This window comes from Podarcis pityusensis (assembly GCF_964106645.2).
Source record: "Podarcis pityusensis genome assembly, chromosome: 1".
Classification (NCBI taxonomy): domain Eukaryota; kingdom Metazoa; phylum Chordata; class Lepidosauria; order Squamata; family Lacertidae; genus Podarcis; species Podarcis pityusensis.
Window position 1 is genome coordinate 82,011,343 of NC_138028.1, and position 25,611 is coordinate 82,036,953.

At 42.2% G+C, this 25,611-nt stretch overlaps 2 protein-coding genes across 6 annotated transcripts; both read right to left on the reverse strand.

The window, feature by feature from the left end:
• Positions 1-1,692: 1,692 nt before the first annotated feature.
• On the reverse strand, positions 1,693-11,238 carry LOC308485724 (membrane-spanning 4-domains subfamily A member 4D-like). 4 transcript variants are annotated; one of them, XM_081021702.1, is made up of 7 exons: positions 11,078-11,238; positions 8,777-9,003; positions 7,418-7,540; positions 6,033-6,089; positions 5,551-5,679; positions 3,833-3,940; positions 1,693-2,252 (listed from the first exon to the last, which is right to left on the reverse strand). In XM_081021702.1, exons 1-7 carry the CDS (start codon positions 11,199-11,201, stop codon positions 2,160-2,162), a joined length of 861 nt encoding a protein of 286 aa, XP_080877828.1. In that variant the 5' UTR covers positions 11,202-11,238; the 3' UTR covers positions 1,693-2,159. The 4 variants fall into 4 exon arrangements, with proteins under 4 accessions (XP_080877828.1, XP_080877831.1, XP_080877829.1 ...); XM_081021705.1 differs by lacking the exon at positions 11,078-11,238 and adding an exon at positions 9,740-9,932; XM_081021703.1 differs by lacking the exon at positions 11,078-11,238 and adding an exon at positions 9,740-9,932 and having other exon boundaries at positions 8,777-9,056.
• A 2,929-nt stretch (positions 11,239-14,167) lies between these two features.
• Positions 14,168-24,961, reverse strand: LOC308485773 (membrane-spanning 4-domains subfamily A member 15-like). 2 transcript variants are annotated; one of them, XM_081021836.1, is made up of 7 exons: positions 24,727-24,961; positions 22,751-23,000; positions 21,253-21,375; positions 20,914-20,970; positions 19,522-19,635; positions 17,541-17,654; positions 14,168-16,289 (listed from the first exon to the last, which is right to left on the reverse strand). In XM_081021836.1, the coding sequence occupies exons 2-7, from the start codon at positions 22,976-22,978 to the stop codon at positions 16,179-16,181; spliced, it is 747 nt and encodes a 248-aa protein (XP_080877962.1). In that variant the 5' UTR covers positions 22,979-23,000; positions 24,727-24,961; the 3' UTR covers positions 14,168-16,178. The 2 variants fall into 2 exon arrangements, with proteins under 2 accessions (XP_080877962.1, XP_080877963.1); XM_081021837.1 differs by lacking the exon at positions 24,727-24,961 and adding an exon at positions 24,576-24,720.
• Positions 24,962-25,611: the final 650 nt, after the last annotated feature.

The window sequence follows — 25,611 nt, forward strand, 5'->3', positions numbered from 1 at the left end:
ATTAAATTAATCATACAGGTTGAATTAAATCATACAAATTAAATTAAATCAATCACACAAATTAAAGCTATTTTGCACAGGTTTTTCCTGGCATGGTAAGAGCTTTTAAACTCTCTGCCTTGGTTACCAGGCTCTGGGATGCTCTCGCAAGTTCTCACAGGAACTTGAATGACCCCACAAAATCTCAAAGAGCACCCCAGAACCTGATAAGCTTGGGGTTGGGGGGGACAAGGCCTGTTTGGTGCATGGCTCCAAAAAGGCAAGGCTGCTTGTGCTGGGTTGACCTTTCTGCCTTTACAAGCCATCCCCAGAACATAACCCATGTGATTGTATTGCATTGGTTAATTGTTCATTCAGTCGTAGAAACAGAAACAGTTCCTAGGATACCTTTGAAAAAAAGCAGATTGTGTAATGTGCTTGCCTGCTAATTTGAACATTTGTGTTTGTTTCTCAGTTTCACAGATAACCCACAAATAAGAGAACATCCTGCTGCTTATACGTGTTTTCAGCCCAGTACAGGAAGACAGTACACAGACACTTTATTATTCACTGGCTGGAGAAAGCTGAAGAGTGAAAACAAACAATTCAGGAAACACACCAATTTCCTGTGGAAAACCCCCAGTCCAAGGGTAGGACTTGGAGTTTAGATTTTGACCCAAGGTGTCCTTCATGTTTATCAAGGGATGGGGATGAGGGAGAGATAAGCTATGCAGTAGATATACTTTGTACAATATTGCAACATAAGGAAGTTTTTTTACTGTTTCTAGACATCTGCTGCTATGCATATCATATCTAGTAATGTTTCTTCTGGTGTTATATGTGCCTTCTGTAGTTGACCTTTGTAATGTTTTACTTTGAAGTCTTTATGACAACATTTTAGGTTCCTGTTAATTATGTTACTTCAAATGTATACTCATATTTGACTTTTTCTGTCATGTTTTGTTCTGGATTGTTTTATTTGATGTTTTAATACAGGTTGTAAACCACTTTGAGATTCCCCCTCCCTTAAAAATATAAAGCAGATTAGAAACGGAATGACTAAAAATAATTATCGTAGCTTTTAGTAAACAACTCTAAACAGTAATAGCTGCTGTCTTCAATAGCATATCCTCTTTTACTATTTTGCACTTCACATGTTCTGGAAGGGATTGTTCCCTAAACACAGAAAAGAAGGCTTTACATGTCACTATGGGACACGGGTGGTACTGTGGGTTAAACCACTGAGCCTAGGGCTTGCCAATCAGAAGGTCGGCGGTTCGAAACCCCGCGACAGGGTGAGTTCCCGTTGCTCGGTCCCTGCTCCTGCCAACCTAGCAGTTTGAAAGCATGAAGTGCAAGTAGATAAATAGGTACCACTCCGGCGGGAAGGTAAACGGCGTTTCTGTGTGCTGCTCTGGTTCACCAGAAGCGGCTTAGTCCTGCTGGCTACATAACCTGGAAGCTGTACGCTGGCTCCCTCGGCCAATAAAGCAAGATGAGCGCTGCAACCCCAGAGTCGTCCGCGACTGGACCTAACAGTCAGGGGTCCCTTTACCTTTACCTTTATGAGGTATACATCTGAACCCATATGTGTGTCCACCACATTTCCAAGCGGCTTAGAATCTTTTGCTGGAGTTAAAACGTGTGTGCATTATGAACATGTATTTCTGCCCTTGATCTTATGCCCAATAAGGCGTTCACACATCAGAGGAATAAAGGAAGCTTGGTTTATTACATGAAATGAAAGTGACATTAGTATATGGGTGCTATTTCAGATAGCAAGGTTACAAATTTAAGCATGCAGCAAATCATACAGCACACAGACCTTAATTAGGAGAATAAAAGGATCCCAAACAATCCGAAAGCCTGAAGGGCAGGTGCAGCCATTTGCCACAGCCGTGCACTAAAAGTAAAGTGAAAGAGAGAAGGGAAGGATATGCCTGTCCTGATGTAAGCAGAACCCAAGTCGGGGTACAGGGGTCTGTGCCTTCCATTCGGGAGTTCTACTCTCCCTGTCAATATCCTATACCAAAGTTGCAGCCACAGCACATAGCCTAGATGGGCAGATGACAAAGAATGTTAGGAAATTGGTAATGTTGTATTTTTGAGATTGCTGGGTTGTTAGTGAGATAGCAATGAAAACCTCTATCTTAGCCTCTTCACAAGGGTTTGAGGGAAGACTACGCGTTGTTGTTATTGGCTGGAGGATCAGGATTGCCTTCTGTGGGACTTACATCTTGTTTGAAGACAGGAGATGGCGATACAGTTGTGGCCTGAGAGACACACAAAATTAATTTACTATATAATAAATAAATAAATAAATAAATAAATAAATAAATTTTTATTTATATCCCTCCCTCCCCAGCCAAAGCCAGGCTCAGAGTGGCTAACAACAGTAAAATAATACATATTAAATTTATTCATTGTTATCATCTTTGTTTTCATCCTAGCATCATTTCCTGCAATATTCATCACTGCAATATTCACCACAGCAATATTTATTAAAACAATTTCCCTTATTTCTTCCAGTGTATTAGAACTCTTACTGGTCTCCCTTCTTTTATGACTGAATGACCAAACATGTTGGAATAATCCAAAGGATTCTTACTGCTAAGGGCCTGAGCCTGCTTGATTATGCTGAACAATTTTTAAAACTATGTTACGGCATGATTGGAAGGCAATTGTGATGCTTTGTGTCCTAATAAGTAAGTGATGCATCATTTTTACAGCATCTAGGGTCTAACTGAGGTTACAACATAGTTCCTATTAGCTAATAAGAGGGGGTCAGTGGTACCACACATATTTTGAATCTAGAGAAGGTCTTAGATTCAATCCAGTTAGAAATATTACAGGTAGCAGTGCTAAAAAAACTGGAGAACCAATTCTGGTCACACTGGACCAGGAGCTCGAACTCCCACCAGTCCCAGCAAACATGACCAATTGTCAGGTTGATGCGGAGTCCAAAAATATCTGAGGCACCATGTTGGCTGTCCCTGCACATTTCCAAACAAGGTACCAATTTGTTTTAAAAAGGCCCTCAGCATTTTATTGTGCATTTACCCTTATAAGAACATTTTCGCAAGCAATTAGCGCTCATATAATGCATGTTTATATATAATTTTCATATGCCTTTTCATATGCACATCCCATTAATATTCACATTATTTTGGTAGGAGAACTACATAACACTTAGAGATCTACAAATTTTGAAGAATAGCACCTCTCAGGTGGGCACCATTGTCATTATAAAAGGACAAGGTTGCCGTTCATGGTGAGTTCTGGCACCTCTTTTTCTAGAAAAATAGCACTGCAGCCCAGGGCTTTCATGAAGTGTGAGTTAGGAAGGTTCACATTAAAATATGAACCAAACCAAACTTCTCTCCCACACCTAATGGGGACTGATTCAGAAATCAAAACTGAAATGAACGCATCTTCTCATAGAGAATCACACCTCCCCATGTACAAAATTGTTGATTTCGGTTGAGGAGAAACTATAATCTTATGAACAAGAAGGGTAACCTTGAGAGAAGACTTGCCGTCTACTCTTGGGAAATGAGAAATAAGTGCAGAATAAATGAGTTGCTTGAACAAGACACAAAATGTCCTCAAAATAGCCTGTGGCCATGGATGATGAGAGTCAAAATTCAACAACATCTGGGGGCCCAGTGTTGAAGAAAGCTGTTCTAGGCTGCAATAGACTCAGGATCCAGACCCAGCATCTATGACGGAATACCCCTATAGATTGAAGGAGGCTATTCATATCCACAAATAAATAAATTCTCCATACCATCTTCTCCTTGGACCTTTAAGAATGTTCCTCTTAAAACTTGAAAAAAGATATTGAAATGCTTACCATGTCGCTGCTGGCTGCCTTCATCCCAAGATGTGCTAAGGAAACCGTGATGGCTAACTCCAGCATGGTGAGCAGGAGGAGAAGGACAGCGAGAGCAGTACCTGCAGACTACGCAGCAGAGAACCATGAATTGCATTATGTACTTGTCCCTCCTACAAATTTGTCCAGTTGTAGCATTGAATTACGTCCTGCCCTACAACCTACTCTTAAAAAGCAGCTTGGGAACAGTTGGGGACAGTGAGGTGGTGACAACTCTGATCCATTTGATTAAAGTGGAAAACGCACACCTGACAAGATTTTATAGTCTGCTATACTTGGAACACACACGAAGCTAAAAGCATGTGAAGGCTCTTAATCTGGAATATGACATATTCTTGTTAATTCATTTTACACTGCATCACATTGTATTACATTGTACTACATTGCTAAATCAGCTGTACAGTCAAACCTCAGATTTGACAACTGAGGTTTGACTGTATTATGGATCCACTAAAGACAAGAGCAATCTAAGGAGCCCATGAGAGAGTACCCTCACATAGCAACCCTCCCTTGGCATTTGCCTCAAATGCTTTTAAAACCCAAGGGCCTGCTGATGACTAGCATCCTGCAGAACAGCGTAGCGAACTACACACGTCACACCATTATTTCAGAACCAGATTAAATGGAAGGAGTCCATCATAATTTTGGAGGACAAGCACAATTGCATTCTCTGTTGAAATGGCATGTGAACAGCGGTGTACACGATTTTTTCCTTCACCCCCTACTAACAATGTTGGTAGTAGTCTTCATTGCGTACACCTTTGCCATTCTTCAGCTGTATCGGGTTGGCTAACCTTTGGTCCACTGGATGTTGCTGGATGACATCTCCCCTCACAGCTTTACTGTTGGGCACACAGAGTGGGGCTGATGGGAATTGGAGTCCAAGAACTGGAGTTGCACTCAATGAAGGAGGCATTGAAGTGCCAAATAAAGTGGCTAGCGCTTTGGGTTAAACCACAGAGCCTAGGGCTTGCCAATCAGAAGGTCGGCGGTTCGAATCCCCTTGACAGGGTAAGCTCCTGTTGCTCGGTCCCTGCTCCTGCCAACCTAGCAGTTCGAAAGCACGTCAAAGTTCAAGTAGATAAATAGGTACCACTCCAGAGGGAAGGTAAATGGTGTTTCCGTGTGCTGCTCTGGTTCGCCAGAAGCGGCTTAGTCATTCTGCCACATGACCCGGAAGCTGTACGCCGGCTCCCTTGGCCAATAAAGCGAGATGAGCGCCACAACCCCAGAGTCGTCCGCGACTGGACCTAACAGTCAGGGGTACCTTTACCTTTACCTATAGGTTAATCCATTGACTCTTAGCTGAAATAGAACAAATATCTGATGTGCTGAAAGTGCAGAAATTTCTCCCAGACTCACAAGTTTGCCAGAATTCCACATTTCTAAAGGCACAACCCAAAATGCTAAGAAAGGACATGCATGGTCAAAAGAACCACACAGGCAGTTTCAACTTTACTTGCTGTTTTCTCCACAGTATTCCCCACTGCCTCAGAGACAAGCTTTTTTTTTGAACTAAGCAGTGGCTGGTCTCCTTTGCTGTAGGACCTTGTGCTTTGAAAACAGGAAGCGAAGCTCAAGGTAGGTGCATGAGTCTTTCCCATTGACACATGCTGTCATTACTGGATGTTGCCTGTAAAGTCAATGTTTTTCATACTTGTATTTGCTTGTTAACTTACCTGCAGAAAAAAGCCTTCAGAATCACTATAATCTCTTTTATTATTTATATCTATCTCCATTGCATATAGAATGATGCCAATTGTGGCCATTATAGCACTTGTGATGTTCATTCTCACACTGGACATAACCTGAGAGAGAGAGAGAGAGAGAGAGAGAGAGAGAATGAGTTTACCAACAAAAAACTTAACTGCCTTAAATTCACCACCCCCTCTACCCTTGATTTCTAACCTGATTTGCTGGTGAGCTGTACTATTCCTCTGTGGACATTATCTAGTTCACACTGCAGAGCAGCAAAGGCCAAGCCAATAGACCCTTCTGTCTCATAAGTAACCTGGTGTCCAGGGAATAAAGTGTCTGTCCCATGTTGCCAGATTCCCAATACCCTACCCCACCCCCCACCCCCCTGGGATAAAGGTTCATGGAATCAAGAGTTAGGATGGAGAAGAAGGGAAGAAGAAAGAGAAAACATTCTACATCTCACCAAGGCTTTGTTTGGGTATTTCTCAGCTGCCACAGACAGTGATCCAGAAAAAATGAACTATCCAAAAGAAAAAGAAGAAAATGCATTTTACTGCAGTTCACTTAAAATTCCAGGAAAATCAATCTACTTCCAACTACATAGTACTATGGCATAATGGGAGTGATGTCAGGTGATAGTATATTGTGCGGACAGGCGGAGACCCCCCAACCCCGGGCGACACCCAAGTGGAATAATGACTCAAGACAACATGCTATGGGATTAAAATTTGGCCACAACTTTCTTAAAGCTTCAAACGTAGGGAGACCTTGGCTTAGGCATTGGGTGTTTACCCCTCCCCTGGCCAGGGATCCGGGGAACATCAGCATTATCCAGAATGTGTGGGGATTGGGCTGGCTCTGGAGAACGTCTGTTCAAGCAGAGAGCCTGCCCTCCATTTCACCGCCATAGCAGGGGAGAGCAATGACAACCTATTGGCGTATGGCCTATGCCTCCCCTCAAAACAACCCCTTTAATGGGGAACCCTGGGATCGCCACCGCAGGGGGGGCGTGGGTCACCATTTCATGCCCCCCCCCATTTAGGGAAGATAGACTAAAGGATTCCGCCCAAGGCCTGAAACCGCCAAAGTTGAGATGTTTTGATACGGGGAAGGCAAAACCTGCCAGTGCAGGAAAATTCCTTTCCAGCCCTTCAACACTGACCATAACTTAGCAGTGCCTGCGTACCTGTGAAGAAGAGGTTAACCTGCAAAAGAAGCCTTAACTGAGGGAGGGCAGGGTGGAAGCCAACTGAAAACTCCCAGGTAAGTTCCACCACAATAGTGGGTGTGGGCAGGGCGGTCCCTCCCCTTACCTGGCCAACTCTTTCCTGGCAACGCCTCCCCAGCTGGGACTGGTTAACTGGCAGAGGTAGGCGGCTACCTCCAGGTGTCCAGCTGGGGGGGGGGGAATCCAGGCTGTACTACCGGGAGCCGCATGGGATCGGGGTGTGTGTGTCTGCACATGACCACACAAAATGCGCCTCCCATTTGATGTGGGGAGCGGTCATTCTTTTCCCTTATGGGCAAATCGTTAACTGAATCACCTCTGAAGACAGATGAGAACTTGTATATAACATATACATGCATTTCTGTCATTTTTTTTTAGAATTCAGGGCATGACACATTATTTCCTTTCCTTTCACTCATAATAATTCTATGACAATTCCATTTTGCAGAAATAAAGCAAAGGGTGACAGTGGATTATTTTCCCTGCTGTTAGGCATCTGCACCCAAAAAGCCAAATGCTGAAGAATAGCCATTCTAATGTAGATCTCTTCCTCAAGGTTTAAAGTCACAGAACCATGGGCACTGAAACAAACTTCATTCTCAAAGGTGCGTAATACTTACAAATATTCCACTCCAGAATGGATAGCCTGTAATAGAAGTGAAAAGTTTGTAGTATCGACGAAAATGAACAATTACAATTGTCCCCAAGCTAATGTAGATCAGTCCCAGCATGACCTGGATGGCCTGTGAGAAAAAAGTACAGACAAGATCAAACATTCCCCTCCAAGGTGGCTTACATATTAAAACAAGAGTACATCAACTGTGAGAGAACAAAACAACATCCTTGAAACTCCCGAGTATTCTATAAAAATTCTGCTGCTCTTCAGATATTGCTGGTCCCCAACGCCCATCAGCCCCCATGGTCAATGGTCAAGTATGGTAGGAACTGGGGTCCAACAGCCTCTCAAGAACCACAATTTAACCACACTTGCTCTGAAGCACGTTTTATTAATAATAAAAAGGAGAAGAAATCCCCTCTAAAAACTGCTTAAAACAGCTTTCCAAAAAGGTGTGATTGTGGTGGACTTCTGGATGCCAACATGTAAGAAGTTTCTGAAGCCTGGGGCCACCACTGGAAATCCCTACTGCTGAGTAAGTAAGTGTCCATGGGACAGGGCTGCCATACGTCCAGATTCGGGCCTCAAAAAGCTCAACAACTTTGCCAAAAAATGCTTTGGATTTTCACTTTTTGAAATATGGCAACTCTACCATGGGATTGAAGATTTGCTCTGCTCTTCTCCCTCCCCACTCCTGCTAAGAAGAGGCATAAAGACAGATAACGAGAGATACGAGAAACCTCCACATGTTCTTTCTATCAACTCCGGCTCTCTCTTGGCCTTGAAAACTCGACAGATACAACTTTCACATGGTGAATATAATGGGTGCCTTGGACTATCAGTTTTCAGAACCCAATCTCATCAGGAATTACCCTGAAAATTTCACTGCTCCTCTGTATGTTTGAGTCAGTTGGCCAGTCAGTTAGTGAGGGCCGAAAGTATTGAAATATCACTAACAAAGTCACATTGGACCAGAGGATAATCTGGTTGAATCTTTGTCTGGTAGTACCCTGGTAGGAGAAGATGAAGATAAATTTATTGTCATTGTCCGTATATACACAGTATACACAACAACGAAAATCAAACACCCACCCAAAGACCGGGTTCACATACACATTTGCACGTATCTCCAACACTCTCATCCTATTCAGACATAATCTATAAAAACATATCATACTCCAGAATGTAACATAACCTATTAAAGGCATAACATAACCTAAAAACCTGTCTCATTCCTTCCTACTCCCTGCTTGCTATTTCTTGCAACTGGTAAGATACCCCCATGAATCAATTTAGTCCTTCCTATACTCTTGGCAGGAAAGTACCACCATTCCATGGACCTGAACATATCAAAGAAACTTACCCCCAGAGTCTTGATCTCTATTTTATGGAGTTTCTTCAACAAATCTTCTTGCATCTGTTCGTTGTTGGACCCTCCAGGCTGTTGGTCTACATTTTGTATACATTGCACTGTCCCTGCTGGTTGAAGTCCAGGGAAATCCTGACCTGCTTGGATAGCACCATCAGAGGGAATCAACACTACTGTTCCATTAGACTTGATCACTGGATCTGTTGCCATAACTGAGATGTCTGCAAAATGCAACCCATTTGGGGTGGGGGGTGAAAATTTCAGCCTCAATTTCCTAAAATATTAAAGGGACACGGCAGTACCCTTTAGTTAAGGCAATTGGCAAACAAAAATAACACCCTTGCCATGATAAGCCTCACAATCCTATAGCTTATAAAAGTGATGCCTGCAGAGCCAATGACTTAAAATTTTTGGATAGAGATAATCTTTCATTAGGACCATCAACATTTCGTAAGTCAGTGCAGGATAAAAAAACAACATAGGGTATCTATACTGGTCACAGACATTTCACCCTCCACATCTGGATTTAGGTAGATGGACCAAGGAAATTTGTGGGTACATGGAGTCATAAGAAAGCACAATTTGTGACATTGCACATCATTATTGATCATGGAGTCTGTTAAGACATCAACCTTAGGTTCCAGTCTTCTAGCTGTGTAGAGCTGGAGTCAAGATGAGAGGTTTTTTCACCATAATCTCTAGTACTCAGTACACAGTTCTGACTTCAGTGAGAGAGTCTGCTCTTGAAATCTGAGACCCACAGCAAAACTCTTGACTGTTAACAAGGCTGGCCCAACACCTTTCCATAATATGAGAATCAGGGTCAGCCCAAAAGGTTTTGCTGCTGGAAGCAGACCATTAATTATTTATCCAGCACTGTTAGGACCAACTCTAGTAAACACACAAAAGTAGTGTAGAATTCAAACCTTCCACAAACTCCAATAAGGTCAGATGTACCTTCAGTTCTTTGAAAAGGTTCTGGTTATTCAACAGTGAAGGGAAATCCCTCTGCACGTGCTCAGAAGCACTTGGTTATTCCTTCAAGTCTTTCAGAGCTGAGCCTTGGATCAGATTAACTACTCTCCCCAAATAACTTAACTCACATCTAAGCACATTACACCCCCTGATGTGCTTGTACTCAGCCTGATAATCTCTCTACAAAGCGATAATGAAAACAGTGCTTATTGTTGGAAAATAGGAAGTAGGATGGTGTTGTTTTAAGTTATTCTTTTTAGGATGTGGTTTATCCAACCAACCAAGTATTTGCAAACTTGCATTAGTGCAATAAGCCTAATATTGCAATAAGCCTGATATTGCTGTAATCTTCAATTTGTAACTACAGATAGTTACAATAAATGAAGTCAGCTATTATTCAGATCTAATGTTACACATGACATACCTTCAAAAATGCTTTTTAAATATATTTCCCTCATTTTGCTGATGTTCTTATTATATTTTTTACCTGCCCTTCAGCAGCATGTCAAGGGTGAGTTGCAACAATTTAAAAATCATCATCATTATTATTATTACTTTATTTTGTGTAGCTGAAGCCATTATAAAAAAAGAAAAATACATAAAACAGAACGAACATAGAAAAGAATACATTACACAGTTAAAATAATTATTTAAACCAAACATTTGCTCAGAAAAGAGTTTGCTCCCCTGAAGAACTTATCATCTCCACAAATGTTTCTCCTTAAAATTGCTGCTCTAAAGTCAAAACAGGTCACTTTTTTTAGAGGTATTGGGGACTCATCCCCTAATAAAAAGTTAATTAAGTATCCAATTGATCTCTCTATTTGGAGATTTAAATCTTTAAACAAGACTGCTCTTAAATTTTTGTAGATTAGGCAAACAACTAAGTCTTTGGGTAAGTCTTCAGGCACATTCCCTTCATACGGGCAAACTCTCTCTTCATAGCAACAGTGTCCTTCAACTATGGCAGAGTGGATTGACTGAAGCCGCAGAGCTGCAAAGTCTTTTCTTCATTTGATATTTGTGATGCTGGTTACATAGTGCGGGCACAGAGTCTAAATGGGAAGCTTGACATACAAAATGGCACATTTAGACAGCCAGGCAGAAGTGTGATCAGCACAAAAAGCATGCTTTGAAATGTGAGATTTCATGTGGTGAGATGCCATCGCAAAGCCTAATGAATTCAGAATGTCCAAAGAGTGGCCGTATTCGCTCAATAACTTGTAGCATTTCTTGATTCCAAGATGGGACCGTTCTAATGTTAAGATTCAGCATCTCCTTGAAAGCAGAAATTACAAAAATGGGCCTTATCCCCCTGACCTTTGAGGCATAGCTTCTTCTCCCAGTTCAGATGGCTCTGGCAGGTGCCTAGCTCTGCCTCTAGCACAGCCACTTTCTCCCACAGGGTCATCACCTCGGCACTCGACGATGGAACTTCGGACATCCTTCAGCTTTCACTGCAGATGCAGCGGCCGAACAAAGCAAGCCAGAACCAAGCAACCGTAATGACTGCTAGTCAGTACCCACAACCCCTCAGTGCCCCTCGCAGCCAGACAGCAGTCTTGTGAAAGGCCCCCCTTCACTCTCTCACCCACCGCTTTATTTATAGGGGACCCACTGACTGAGGTATGGGGAAATGGTGGAAGACTTTCTTAGGGGCATTCACGTGACCCAGATCTTGTTTTCATTACAACAGGAAGTGCTACCATATTGAATGGGGTAGAATGTGTTAGAGTGAAGCACAGATCAGAACTTCCAGCAACAGAACTTCAGGGCCCCCAAAATGTAGGTCCACCACTGTATAAAGCAGCCGTCTATTGATGGATCTCTATCCTAGCAGCTCTATTTACAGAAATTAATATTAGCAGTCACTTTCCCCCTCAATGGAATATTTGTATAGTCATTTGTATATTTAAGAAAGATGATCCTAGCAAATCAGCCAATTATCGCCCTATTAGTTTGTTGCACATCTCATTGAAAATATATAACAAATACTTGTTAAATAAATCACATTATTGGCTTGAGTCTAGTGAGATGATAGCAGAAGAACAGGAGGGTTTATGTTGTAATCACTCAACTACTGCTCACTGCTTTGTACTTTCCCATCTGGTACATAAATATGTAAAACTCAAGTGCAGATGTTTATTTGGAGTGTTTACTGACTTTTCAGCAGCTTTTCAAATCAGTATTAAAAACAGATAAAATAATTTATTGTCACAGGAAAAGGGAGGGTTCTATTGTGTGTAATTCCTCAGGTACTGGAAGAAAGAGAAAGTACTGTCAGAATGGCAATGTCCTTTCCTCATAAACTTGTTGAAATCACTGTAGTTCTCAATTACATTTGTACGTATAGATAAGAGTTACAATAGTCAAAGAACATTCAGATTTAATATCACACATGACATATCTTCAAAAATGCTTTTTAAAGCTATTCTCCTTGTTTTGTTTATGTTCTTATTAAGCTTTTCACCTGCTCTTCAGCAGCCGGTCCAGGGTAGGTTCCAACAATTTAAAAATCAGTATTAAAAACAGTGAAAATAAATTTACTGTCACAGGAAAAGGGAGGGTCCTATTGTGTGCAATTCCTCAGTGGATGTGTGTAAATTATCACCACAGGAAGAAAAGGGAAGTGCTGTCAGCATGGCAATGTCCCTTCCTCAATCGCCCATCTGACAAAATCTTCTTGCTCAACCTGTAGTTGAGGGCCAACGAAAACTCACACTACATGATTATAGGAATACCAAGTTCCTCATATGAGACATGAATGCATGCTCATATCCTACCACTGATATGCTCAAAATATTAGACGTGTATTAAGCACTTGAAGGTTCTTCGGTTAATTGTCAGTCAACACTTACCACGTACTCTCCAAAGTCTTGTACTGATTTATCTACCGATGTTTAATGCTTTAGACAACGTTCAGGCCTGCTTTGGTTATTTTTTTTTGTACTGAAATGTGTTGTATCAAAGTCTTCATGCTATGCACTAGTTCACTGCACATTCCCCCGATTGTGTGTTATGTGCTTTTGTTGAACAATACGGGAAACCCATCCTAGAAACCTACCAACTAATTCTATGGCCATTACATCCCCACCCCACATATGACTTTCTCTGACGAGAAGGGCAAAGTTTTTTGGGGGGGACTCATCATGTAGCTGGCTACCATTTCAAGATCCCTTCAAAATGACACCTCTTTGTAACGTTTTGTGGCATTCTGTTAAGAATAGCATCCCTGACTGGCAACAGCCATTAAAAATGGGCTTGATTCCCTCATTCCCCAAATAGGGGAGCCATGCCTTGGGTAGAGTGAGGCAGCAATATGTGTTTTTTCCTTTTAAAATATTTTTTAAAAACAGCTGCTACATGTGAGGACAGTGGAGGGTCATCGTTTCCGCTTCAGCATTTAAAATTAAAGCTGTGGCAGCAGGAGTCTCCAAAGCTCTAATTATAAACATGCGAAGGGGAGAATGAGAAAGGAAATAGAGTAAAAGAAACCATCTCTTTCACTGCCACTCTGGTGAGAGCCCCTCCACCTTAACCTCCAAAATGGCTGCCTCAGCTTGTCAATGATTAATGGGATTATTATGAAAAACTGGGGGGGGGGGGGTTACTGTCTGCCTGTGTCATTTCCTTTGATTTGAGAAATGCAAATAACTATTCTCATAAACATGCTTATGAAGAACCTGAGGTCTTGATAGATCATACACAGTTTTGAAAGGTTTTGGGAAAATGTATTTGTAGAAATATATTTAATTACAAGGCAAACAGTTACCATGACTCCAGGATATGTTGCAAATTAGAAATAAAGAACTCACAACACAGCTATTAACTACTACAAGAACAACCATCACCAGGTCATGGAAATAATTACAACTATTGACTTTGGATCAATGCAATTTGGTAAACAGCACTATTGGAAAAACTGACACCAAAATTAAAAGGAGCAAAAGGCCCAAAGAAACATGACAATTTTTATGCAATTTGGTGTGATGTTATTGATTATATGAATAATGAGGCATATGGAAGAACAGTACAGTACCCATAGTTAACAGCACAGTTTGGAATGTATGAAGCATATATTTTAATTACTCCCTATGAATTCCCATAAATTCCTGTACAGTGGTACCTCGGTTTTTGAACGTCTTGGAAGTTGAACATTTTGGTTTTCGAATACCAAAAACCCAGAAGTAAATGCTTCCGTTTTCAAACACACCTTCTGTTGTGTGTACATGTTATTTTTCTGTGGACTGTTGCAAAAAGATTTTAAAAAACAAACAAAAAACAGTGCCAGTGCCAGGCTATTTTGCACCCTAGGCAAGGCTAACTACTTGCACCTCCCCCCATTTTTATTTTTACTAACTTCAATTTTCAAAAACAGATGTCGTTTAAAAAATACGAAAAGCACAAAACTTGAAACTGCTAAATTTATTTTAAATTGCAAGAATAAGTAATACAGCAACCTTTGGTTACCTTTCTGAAATGCATTAAGTACATAAACCTGTTGAAATCACTGTAGCTCTCAATTTTAGTTGTATGTACAGATAAGAGTCATGATAAATAAAGTCAAAGATCATTCAGATTTAATATTACACACGGCATACCTTCAAAAATGCTTTTTAAAAGCTATTCTCCTTGTTTGGTTTATGTTCTTATTAAACTTTTCACCTGCCCTCCAGCAGCAGGTCCAGGGTGGATTCCAACAGTTTAAAAAATCAGTATTAAAAACAGTGAAAATAAATTTACTGCCACAGGAAAAGGGAGGGTCCTATTGTGCGCAATTCCTCAGGGGATGTGTGCAAATTCTCAGTACAGGAAGAAACAGGAAGTGGTGTCAGCATGGCAATGTCCCTTCCTCAACTGCCATTTTACAAAATCTTTTTACTCAACCTGTAGTGGAGGCACTGAAACTCACACTGGATGAATGTAGGAATACGGAGTTCCTCATCTGAGACATGAATGCCTACTCAAATTCTGCCATTGATAGACTCAAGATATTAGCAAGTGTATTAAGCACTTGAAGGCTCTTTGGTTAATTGCCACTTATGTACTTTCAAAAGCCAAGTAATGACGGATGTATCCACAGATTTGTAATGCTTTAGCCAACTGTCAAGCCACAAGCTTATTGGTTACAGCTTACAGAGAGACTGGCACGGTATTATCATCAGATAAAATCTATTTTCACCCGTTCCCAAAGCCAATAAGGACACACGATGGGTGGAGAGGTTCAAGTCTTTATTGCTATAGGAATAGTGGCTCGGTTTGGGTTTCTTTCCAAAAAGACTAAACAAAAGCAACACCCAAAAGTAGAAAGCATTTATACAGGGTTGCAGAGCATGACACCACCCATGCCTGATTCCTCCCACCCCTCCCAAGCTTGCTCTCGACTCATGGGCACAAGGTACCAATTGCCGATAAGGCAAAATGCTTGCTTGAAGCCCTATCTGATTTGGTGGTTGCTCTTCTACTTGCAAAGCAATTGCTTTTAATACAAACTTTTGTGCTTGCTGCTGGGCTGAACTGGTGGTTTTAGGCTGGAACCGGAGAACGCAGGAAGTTAGGCCACTATACAGAGTCAAATCATTGGGTTTCTCCAGCTTGGTGATGTCCACATTGACCGGCAGCAGCTCTCCATGCTTCAGAACAGGAGCTTCTTTGAGGCTTTCCCCCTTCCAGCATTGGGGGAGGGGGCGTTCAGGCAGTTCTAGAGATGCTGCTGTTGCTTGCTGCCTCTACTTAAGATGTTTCACTCTTTGACACTGATAAGGGGAACTTATCCAGTACAAACCAGGACACCCAATTTTTGGATTGACTTGCCTAAGATCCAGGACAAAGTGCAGCCTTTCGGAAATTCCCCCAGGACATCAATTCCGCCTTTGAAAGCTGGTAAGATCCTGCCCTAGTTTACAGGGAAGGGACAGTTGTCTCATCTGAAATCTGACAGCTGCTAGTTTATCAGACTGCTGCATCATAAAAAATATTTCTGGAAACATACAAACAAAAGGATGTCAGGAACTGGTGTCAGTCCTGCCATTTGCCCCACCATGCTAGGTGCTGACACTGGGCTTGATTATCAATCAATCAATCAATCAATCAATCAAATTTCTATACCACCCTTCATCTGAGGATCATAGGGCCTAGTGGTGGTTGACCTCTGTGGTGCCACTCCTTGCCGTCGATAAATTTGGGAAAGGAAAGGTGGTGAGGAGGGTTTAGGAGAATCTGAAACTAGAAGCAACTGCTTCACCCCTGTAATCAATTAATCAAATGGATTAATCTACTAACAGTTGCAGTCCTAGCACATATCCAAACTAGATGAATATATGCACCAGAAAGAAAAAGCAATTGATAATATTGACTATTGTTGCTTTGCTGCTGTTGCTTTGCTGCAGTTACACTTCCCAAAACTTCACACTTGGGTGCTTTATGCTGTATTTGGAGAAAAATCCATAGGATCATAGCGTGGAGGAGCAAGATTGTTTTCTGAGGGAATCAAGGCATCACTGCTGACAGAGTTTGGCACAAAAACCATTGCCTGCAACATTGAAATTCAGAAATTCAGTATTAGAAATACAGTCATACCTCAGGTTAAAGACACTTCAGGTTGAGCGTTTTCAGGGTGTGTCCCGTGGAGACCCAGAAGTAATGGAACGGGTTACTTCTGGGTTTCACCGCTCGTGCATGCGCAGATGCTCAAAATGACCTCACACGCATGCGCAGAAACGGCGAATCACGACCCACACACGCGCAGATTGCGTTCTGCTCAGGTTGCGAACGGGGCTCCGGAACGGATCCCGTTCGCAACCAGGGGTACCACTGTACTTTTCTTGTCGTTGCTATTACCTTTGTCATCATGATGGATTACCTTAATACATTTTGGTTTCTGTTTTGTGTGAGTTTGCCCGTAAGTTTGCTCTATCACAGTTCTGTACAAAGTAATTTAGGTGTAATGGTTACAGTATTGCACTAGGACTGGGGAGACCTATCGGCTGTGTATGCATTACCATTTACTCTGGCTCCAGAGTGCTCACACTGCTGGTGTCTGAAGCCATGGTCACATGACATTAACCACAATCCATATCTATCCTGTATAGTTTCTTGAAAAATGCTGGTGTTTGGCGTGTTTTCCCTCAAATCCATCTGACTGGAAAATGTAAGCCACAGTTAAATTAAGGTGTATACATTTGTAATAGCCAATGTGCATGCACAGATGACAGTACATGTGCAGGTGACAGCTTTTAGTGAACAGGAATTGCGTCGGGGGGGATTGCAGGTGTGGGGGAACCGAGCAGGTAATGTGCATTGAATGAATACATCCTCACCCCATTTCTAGCACATAATGCAATGGGGGGGGGAATGACCTCACTGCATTTTCCGTTAATGCCTACACCACCATGTTAATATTTATTTACTTGATTTATTTTTATTATATATTTATTAAAAACAAAATGAGAATACAAATGGCACAAAACAAACCAGTATCCCACAAACACATTTAAAAGGCCATAGAATGTTAATCAGCCAGACGCCTGGTCATAGAAAAATGTTTTTGCCTGGCGCCTAAAGATATGTAATGAAGGCTCCAGGGTGTGTGGGTGTGTGGGTGTGGGTGTGTGTGTGTGTGTGAGAGAGAGAGAGAGAGAGAGAGAGAGAGAGAGAGAAAGAGAGAGACCCATGCCACTCCTTAAAGGCTAGAATATATAAACATGGGAAATGAAAAGTCAACTTTTCCTTGGGATCCTCAATAAGATCTGCTTAAACTCCAAGCAAGTTATCAAGCGCTTACCGTCTCAAGATTATAGAAGTTCTCCTGGCACCCGATGTGTGACATCAGAACGGTGATGCAGAACTCCAGCAAGCTGAACAAGAGGAGCAGGAAAGAGAGACCAAAGCCTATGTTCTGCAAAATAAAAGAAGTACCTTTAATCTCTCTCTCAGCCCTTGTAACTAACTCAGCCACAACATTAGAAAGTGTGCAAGTAACCATCTTCTGGACCCTACTGAGTTGAAGATGTAAGTGAAAATTTTGCCTTGGAAAGGGTCATGAGTTATGCCTGACATAGATGGGAAAACCTACTGTATTGGGGTGGGGAATTATAATGCTGCACACAGTGCTATTTTTCTAGAAAAAGAGGTGCTGGAACTCACCATGAACTTCTCCCTTGTTCTCTGAGAATGCCAATGGCATCCTCCAGAGAGGTGCCAGAACTCAGTTCCAGTGAGTTCCTGCTGAAAGAAGCCCTGGCTGCATCTAACACTGTGCTAACTAGCACAAGCTCTTGCACAACAAAACTGTCAGTAGACCTGTTGTTGGATTCCTTAGATGTGCAACCATGAGAAAATAGGTTCCTGGTAGCAAAAGGTTTTCTGAAACAGCAGGCAATGTATTTCCATTCTAGTTGATTATTATAATAACCTTGTTAACATTAAGGATCTGGCACCTCAGTTGGTGTATCCCTCTCCCCTCTCTAGCCTTTTAAAATTTGTATTATGTCTTTTGATGTTCTAAGCCTGAGGGCAGAGGAGGTGTTGCCTTCACTGACCTATAAGCTGGGAGCAAGATGGTTCTGATGGTTCAGCTTTGCTTGCTATTTTCACTTAGAACTTGCTGGAAGGAGAACGGCAGAAATCATTCCATGTGCAACTCAAGGATTAATTCTGTTACTGTTAAACTCAACTAGCTAAGAGGGGGTGGTAGAGATGTTGCTTAGCAACCAGGCAGAGTGGCATGATATTTGCTGAGGTAGTATATGCCCTGATTGGCTGTGTATTTCTGAGGGAGCTTTTCCTCTGCATGTTTGTTTGAATGTCTCTGCTATGAATGAGGCCTGAAGTAACAAAGAGAAAACCCCTGTTTATTTCTCCTCAAATTATTGTTGCTGCTGAGTTTCGTCAGTAAAATGTAACCAGGCTTTATTTTCTTTCTGGATTCCATCTGCATTATTTAAATGATTTGGTTACTACTGCTGAAGAGATTAGTTGGCTTTAAGATTAAATAGTAGCTGGTCTCTTTGGCAGTGGGAACTGCAAGCATAACTCTGTGTGTGGGTTTTTCCATCTCTTTATATGTATTACCAGTGCTTTTTTTCTAAAAAAATGTTTAGGGGTACTCTCATTTTCATACCCATATTGAAATACTGCCCCTCAATGATGCCAAACCTAGATTCACAAAATGTTTAGGGGTATGCGTACCCCTGCATCCCCCCCCCCAGAAAAAAGCACTGCATATTACTGTTAGCGTTCTTGTTCTTATTCTATTATTTATTCGCTGCTTTACTCATAAAAGTGACTCAGAACAACTTACAAACACAATTGATATGCGAAAATCAATTACAATAAACAGAATAAACAAAAACCTAAAAAACAAACACATCTGTACAAATAAAAGACTGCTCTGGCAGATCCTGCCCAGTCAAAGGAAGTCGCAGATATTAAAAACCCTTCAAACTAAGGGACAAAGAGGGTGTGAGTTTTGTCTGGCTCCTAAAACTGGACAAAGAGGGTGCCAGATGAGCCTCCCACAAAAGTGGGGAGCTACCGCTGAAAAGGCCTGCTAATGTGTTGCTACTCTCCAAACCTCCCATGGAGGGGGTGCACTGAGCAGGGCCTCAGATGATGATCACAGGGTCTGGATTCGTATGGGGAGGTGTGGTCCTTGAGGAACTGGTGACCTGAGCTGCATAAGGTCGAAACAACCACTTTGAATTGAGCCCTTCTTGGATGCTACCCAGAAAAGAAGTTCTGCACGGAATGGTGCATTCACTTACCTGTGACCAATAATAAGGATTGCCTCGATTGAAAGCCAGATCACTTATATATAGAATGGTGCCAGCTGCTGACATTACAGAGCTGGTGACGTGCATTCCCACACTGCATTTCGCCTGAAACAGACAGTCAAAGAGCCAGTCTACTAAAAATTACAGAGACAGAATGCAGGTCTCCTAAAAGACAAATCATTTATTACTTACTGACTGACTTTCTTAGTGGCTTTATGTTGCCTAGGGCAATGCAAAGCAACGTAAATCAATTTATCCAACAAATAGAGTCACTCTTAGTCCATGAGAAGCAAAGCACCTGTTCTGCAAGTAGCCTGAATTTCAAGCTGTATTGGAGTTTTCCTCAAGGGTCATTTAAACCCAGAGAAAAACTGAAGTGGCTGATGGCGCTGTGGTGGCAGTGAACTAAAAACACAAACACAAATTAACATAAAAGCATATCACAATTTAAAAGCAATTTAAGACAACCCTACCCTACCCCAAGTAAAACGACACCCACCCCCATTAAACACTAAATTAAAAGTAGCAGAACAATTAAAAACAGTTTAAACGTTTCAGATAGTTGGAGCCATGGAAGCATACCCCAACCCCAAGGTCCGTTCAGCTGCCTCAGTTGTATTTCATCAGTCAGTCTGGGTCTCAGCTGCCCTCCTAGGCCAGATGGACATGGCCTGCCTGCCAGGCAGGGGACAGGTCAGGCGAGACTCACAGCCACAGGTCTCAGGCCAGAACAAGATGGGCCCTGAGGCATAGGGGGCAGCGGGAGGTATGCCCCAGGAGGCTAAGGCAGGCCAGGACCCACAGCCCAGGTGGGGCTTGCTAGCTTGAGGAGAAGGTGAGGGTCAAGCCCAGGTGCAGCAATCAACATGCAAGACAAAAAAGTGAGGCAAATTTGGCCAGGCCATTTGGGTTTGTGGCACAAAGCCAGCACAACACTTTGGCACTAGTTTGGCACTTTGGAGTCAAATAGGACGAGGTTGGGTTTGTTAGCTCTTTACTTGTGACCCCAGTTTGAGTGTCTATTACTCAGTTTAGGGGGTGGCACAAAACGTGGGCTTGCAGCACAAAATGTTGGCACCTGTTTGGAGTCAATTCAACAAGGTTGTACTTTTTGGCATTAACTTGTGAGCCCAATTTGCTTTGTCAGTTACTCGGTTTGGGGGGCAGCACAAAATGCGGGGTTCACAGCAGAAAACAGCACAAAGCTAGCACAAAACTTTGGCATTGGTTTGCAGGGGATGCAGAATTTTAGGGTCACACATAAATGAAGCTGTATTTATCATTACTGCTAAATAAATTAATATTTCTCCTTTACTATCAGTAGCATGATCAATAGTGCTTCCCAGCCATTAAGATTGACTGTTATTGATCTTTCTCTCTCACCAGACAGCGTGTTTGATGTTTCTCTGCTGACATCGACATGCTTCCTGAAACAATGAACTGTACAAAACAAGGGGAAAAAATATGTGTTTAACTGCAGCTCAGTTCAAAAAATCCAAAACATACTCTCAATTGAGAAAAAAACTGAGTTATAATGAAATAATAGTACCTCTTCTCTCTTTATTTTATTGTGTGGATTAGTCACACCAATCACTCATTCTCTACATACGAAAGGTCAACAGCTTGATAAGTTAGAAAATAGATACCCTTTCAAAACTCTGGATTCATAACCAGAAACACAGAAAAACAATGGCTCTCAAAGGTAATTGAAATACTACTTACAAATGCTCCACCCCAAAATGGATAACCTCCAACAGCAGCAAAAGATATATAGGAGTGACCAATAAGAAAAAGTAGGAGCGCTCCAAAGCCGATTTGCATTAATCCAATTAAGATCTGGACAGTCTATGGGAAGAAAATGTGCAAACAAGGTAAAATAATTCTGCTCGTTCTTCAAAAAACATGAATTTTTACTCATTAGCACAATGTGAAAAACACCCAGAAAGATTGGTCTGTTTATTCCTTTGGGTAAATAAATTTTAAGAAAAAAGATAACTTCTCAAGAGGCTAGAGAGAACACCATGTGCATATAGATATATAGGCTGCATAAAGGTGGGGTGAGAGGAATTCAGAGAAAGGCATTAGATTATAGCCAGACAGACTGATATTGGGACTAGTATCTGCCTCATTGTGAGGTAACAAACACAAGCCAGAAAGAGAAGGGAGGAAATCAGTATAAGCATGTATAGGATTGGCATTGCTACAGACTGGCTATGTTTGAAATGAACTGATTAGATCTGTAAAACTGATACACAGAGTGATGCTCATTTGCAAACCTGAATTTTCCATTAGTGCAAAACCAGAACTTTTAAGAATTTTTCCTGGTCCCAGAAAAGTTCCCTGAAATTGCCACCTATTTACCCATTGGCTTCTATGAACCTTAAACATTTTGTCTACAGTTTTTGCTCCCCATATCCAGGAATATATTTTCAACTATCTCAGTTACATATAGTAATCAGTGCCATAAACCTTTGTAAATGTGTGCTAAACTTTATGGATGACTTGCCATTACCTCAACTGATAGAGGGACCCATATTTTGCAGGAGCCCCCCTTCAGAAGGGTTTTCTAGCAATCATTTAGAAATAAGTGTCTCAAAATTCCTATTTTGAATTAATATGGGAGTAATTCAATCACTTTTGGGAATACACTATTTCCCCTTTGTTTGGGGGTGAGAAAGTAATCTTCTCCCTTAGACTACTAGCTGACTTGTTAAGAACTCCTGTAATGTCCATCTCAGTGTCCCCATGCCCCAGTCGATCAGTCACTGAGTCAGCCAATAGGGGCAAGCATCTTGAATTCATAGAAAATCTGAGAATAATCTGTATGAGTCTTCCTCAAATTCTTGCCCTCTGGATATTTTGGGCTAGAACTCACATCACCCCTGATCGCTGACCATGCTGTCTGGGGCTGTCTGGGAAGGCTGATCTGGATTATCTCTTTTGGCACCACCTTTCTGAACCAATTTCTATGTAAAAATGTCTTATTATCCTTCCTATTATATTTTTGGCACCATCATCCTGCAGCCAATCCGAAGCCATGCTTTGGTTTCTGAACGTTTTGGAAGTTGAACGGATTTCCAGAACGGATTCCGTTTGACTTCCAAGGCACGACTGTATAAGAGAAAAAGGGAGGTGTTCATGGTGAGTTCCAGGACCTCTTTTTCTAGAAAAACAGACTGCTCACGATGCACCTAAATGTGAGCAGATCTGACACACTTACCCCCAGAGTCTTGGTCTCCATTTTGAGGAGTTTTTCCCATGTCTTCACGTGTTGAGGTTGGTTGCTGGGGCTTCCAACCTGCTGGCCAACATATGGCATGTATTGTCCTGCCCCTGCTGGTTGGATAACAGCACCAGGGATCTGCTCGCCTGCCTGGATTAAGTTCGCAGCAATTGCAGGAATGTACACCACCGTTCCCCTAGCCATTCTCCCTGGATGCGTTGCCATTATTTAGATATCTTCAAGCAAACTAATAAACCAAAGATATAAACAAAAGAAAAGGTGGGGGAGACTCTCACATTTGGGGACAAGTTACTGATGTACCCCCAACATGCACAGCCACATATTCACACATGATGTGATATATACTAAAACTGAATCCATGAAATTGTCCCTCCTAGCAGTGGGTTGACTCATGAGTCAATGGTGCATTTTTTGTGAGCAATTCCTATGCTGCTTTTTGTGCCTAAGGCAGCACACACAGGAAAATTCTTGGACAAGGGCAGATAAGGGGCAGAAGGAAATAAACACCAGTCCCAAAAACTGTTTAATTAATGCCAGGAATGGCAATCAATTACTAGTAATTTCTTCTTTGTCTAAAACAAAGTAGCCCAAACTACTAACGCAGAACTTCCTTGTTTTTCAGCCCTCCCTACAGTGGGAGTTTCAGTTTTCATACCATACCATATGAGGTATTGTCTCCTCTTTAGTCAGGATTGCATTTCATAACAGTAATGCCGAATAATAAGTTTAAGTTTCAGAACAGTGGGAGAGCGAGTGTAGCAGTAAAATGCATTTTGCGGTTAGGGGAGATTCACAGCAAGGAATCAAAGGCAAATTCTTGGCTATATTCAAGATTCACCTGCAAAAAAAAGGGTGTATTTTACGAGGTGGTTGAGGTTATTTTGTAATACTGTACCTCTCTCTCTTTCCGGGTGTGTAATTGGCATTCCTGAGGAAATTGTATGTATATATTTGGTACACTGTGATATATGCAGCTACCGTCAAACACTCCCTAAACAGAGTTCCTGATTTCAGCAGAGGGTTGCCAACACTTTTCTGTGACTGTGCTCTTGTGCCTTTCATGGCAGCTTCACCTAAAGTGATTAGGAGGGGATCCTGCCCATGCAAGGGCACCATCTCGCCCTCAGCATCGTGGGTGCCCAAGCACCCATGGTTCCCTGGAGCTGGCTCCTATGTGCCTATGCCCCACGTTGTGAAAAGCTCCTCGCGATTTCAGCAGATGTTGGTAAAGGCACAGGCGTCATTTTAAAAATCAGTTACTCTATCGCAGGGACCCATTGGGGAGGCATCCACATTATTCTGCATCCATGTTGGCTTTCTCTTCTTCTGATCCGTTGAAACTTTTCGCCACACAGGCCTCCATGCCCGAGGCGGCCACAAATCACAACTTTAGCCGTTATCTTTATGAGGAGTTCCCATGGGGGAGAAGGAAACTTCAGTGGTTCAATCAGTCACTGTATAGCTTTAAATCCTGACTGTAAAGATTCTTATCGGAAGAGTTTGGCCAGCTCTCTCCGCCACTAACAAAGCACAACTAACAATGCATCTTGTGTCCCGTGCAATTGCTGGGAAGAACTGGCAGGAGGGGGCACTTGAACCTGTCCCAGCTCACTGCCTCTCGCCTCTAAATGGCCCCCACCTGCATTTCAGGAAAGAAATTGGCAGGCACTGTAGGAAGGGTGAAGCACCCCTCTCGCCCCACATTTATGCCCACAGTTCCTCCCCAGCAAATGCTCCCTCCCTTGCCTCTCCCTTAGTAACACCCTTAGCTGCAACACATGCCTAAATATTTTTACAGTACCTGTTTCTGCCCTTCTGCTTATTCAGGAGTGAAGGCAGAAGCTCTTAGCTCGTGTTCAGGAGCTCCTTCATGCCTTTCAGAGGAGGAGAGCTGCGGATCAAAAGGAAGCACTGTTCCCCAAATTAAGATAACGCTCTCCAGATGTACTCACGTTGCACCGGCGGCCCCGTGTTCCTTCAGCAGGGAGTGAAAGGCACAACACGAAGAATTTGGCCAGCTTCGTCTTGTCCTCTCCATTCCCCTTTCAGGGAAATTTGCTCCTTTTGTTGTGACGCGCATCTGGCTGCAGCCTCTTTCCCCACCCCGGAGAGTCTTTCCATTCCATTCCTGCCAGGGAGATTCTGAATCCAGACCAGAGACAGCCTTGAGGAGCTGTGAAGCTGCGCAGGGGCCTCTTGTTTAACTTGCCAGGCCCCACATAGCTTTGCAAATGTGCCAGCAGTTTTATTGCTCAGATGTCCCACTGAAAATGGGGTGGTTGGGGGGGTGAGGGTGGGGAGACATCCTGCACCGCAAAAGCAGGGCCGGATTTAGGTTTGATGAGGCCCTAAGCTACTGAAGGTAAAGGGGCCCTTTATATGTCCAGCTGTCCTTTGTCAACAACTAATTGTTGCTGTTTTTTTGTGTTGAATATATGCTATATGGTAATGTATGTACCTAATAGGTATCTAAAGCCATTTGCACATGCAGAATGTAGGCACCTTATATATAGCAATGAGCAAAGCAGTGATATTTTAGGGAGCAGGCTAGTAGGCGGGGCCTATTACTTACATCATAGGAGCCTACACAACACAAAATACTGTTGCTGTATGTAGGTTTTATTTTATTTGTTTTTTATCTTGTATTTTAAAGATGTACATCCAGTTTGTTTCCTTTAAATGCTTTTGGGGGGCCCCAAGAGAGTGGGGCCCTGAGCTATAGCTTGTTTAACTTATACATAAATCCGACACTGCACAAAAGCATGCTTGTGTTCTTTACAATTTGCAGTCAACTGAGTTAGAGGCAGCACTTAACTCCACTAACCAGAGAGGGGCTG

What these genes read in the sequence shown, in the direction of transcription:
- LOC308485773 (XM_081021836.1), bottom strand. Translation starts at nt 22,978, where the DNA reads ATGGCAACGCATCCAGGGAGAATGGCTAGGGGAACGGTGGTGTACATT. An exon ending in TGGAGACCAAGACTCTGGGG is followed by an intron (nt 21,376 to 22,750) that starts GTAAGTGTGTCA and finishes TTCTTCCCATAG; the next exon opens with ACTGTCCAGATCTTAATTGG. An exon ending in ATCCTTATTATTGGTCACAG is followed by an intron (nt 17,655 to 19,521) that starts GTAAGTGAATGC and finishes TTTATTTTGCAG; the next exon opens with AACATAGGCTTTGGTCTCTC.
- LOC308485724 (XM_081021702.1), bottom strand. Translation starts at nt 11,201, where the DNA reads ATGTCCGAAGTTCCATCGTCGAGTGCCGAGGTGATGACCCTGTGGGAG. An exon ending in TAGAGATCAAGACTCTGGGG is followed by an intron (nt 7,541 to 8,776) that starts GTAAGTTTCTTT and finishes TTTTTCTCACAG; the next exon opens with GCCATCCAGGTCATGCTGGG. An exon ending in CTGAAGGCTTTTTTCTGCAG is followed by an intron (nt 3,941 to 5,550) that starts GTAAGTTAACAA and finishes TCTGCTGCGTAG; the next exon opens with TCTGCAGGTACTGCTCTCGC.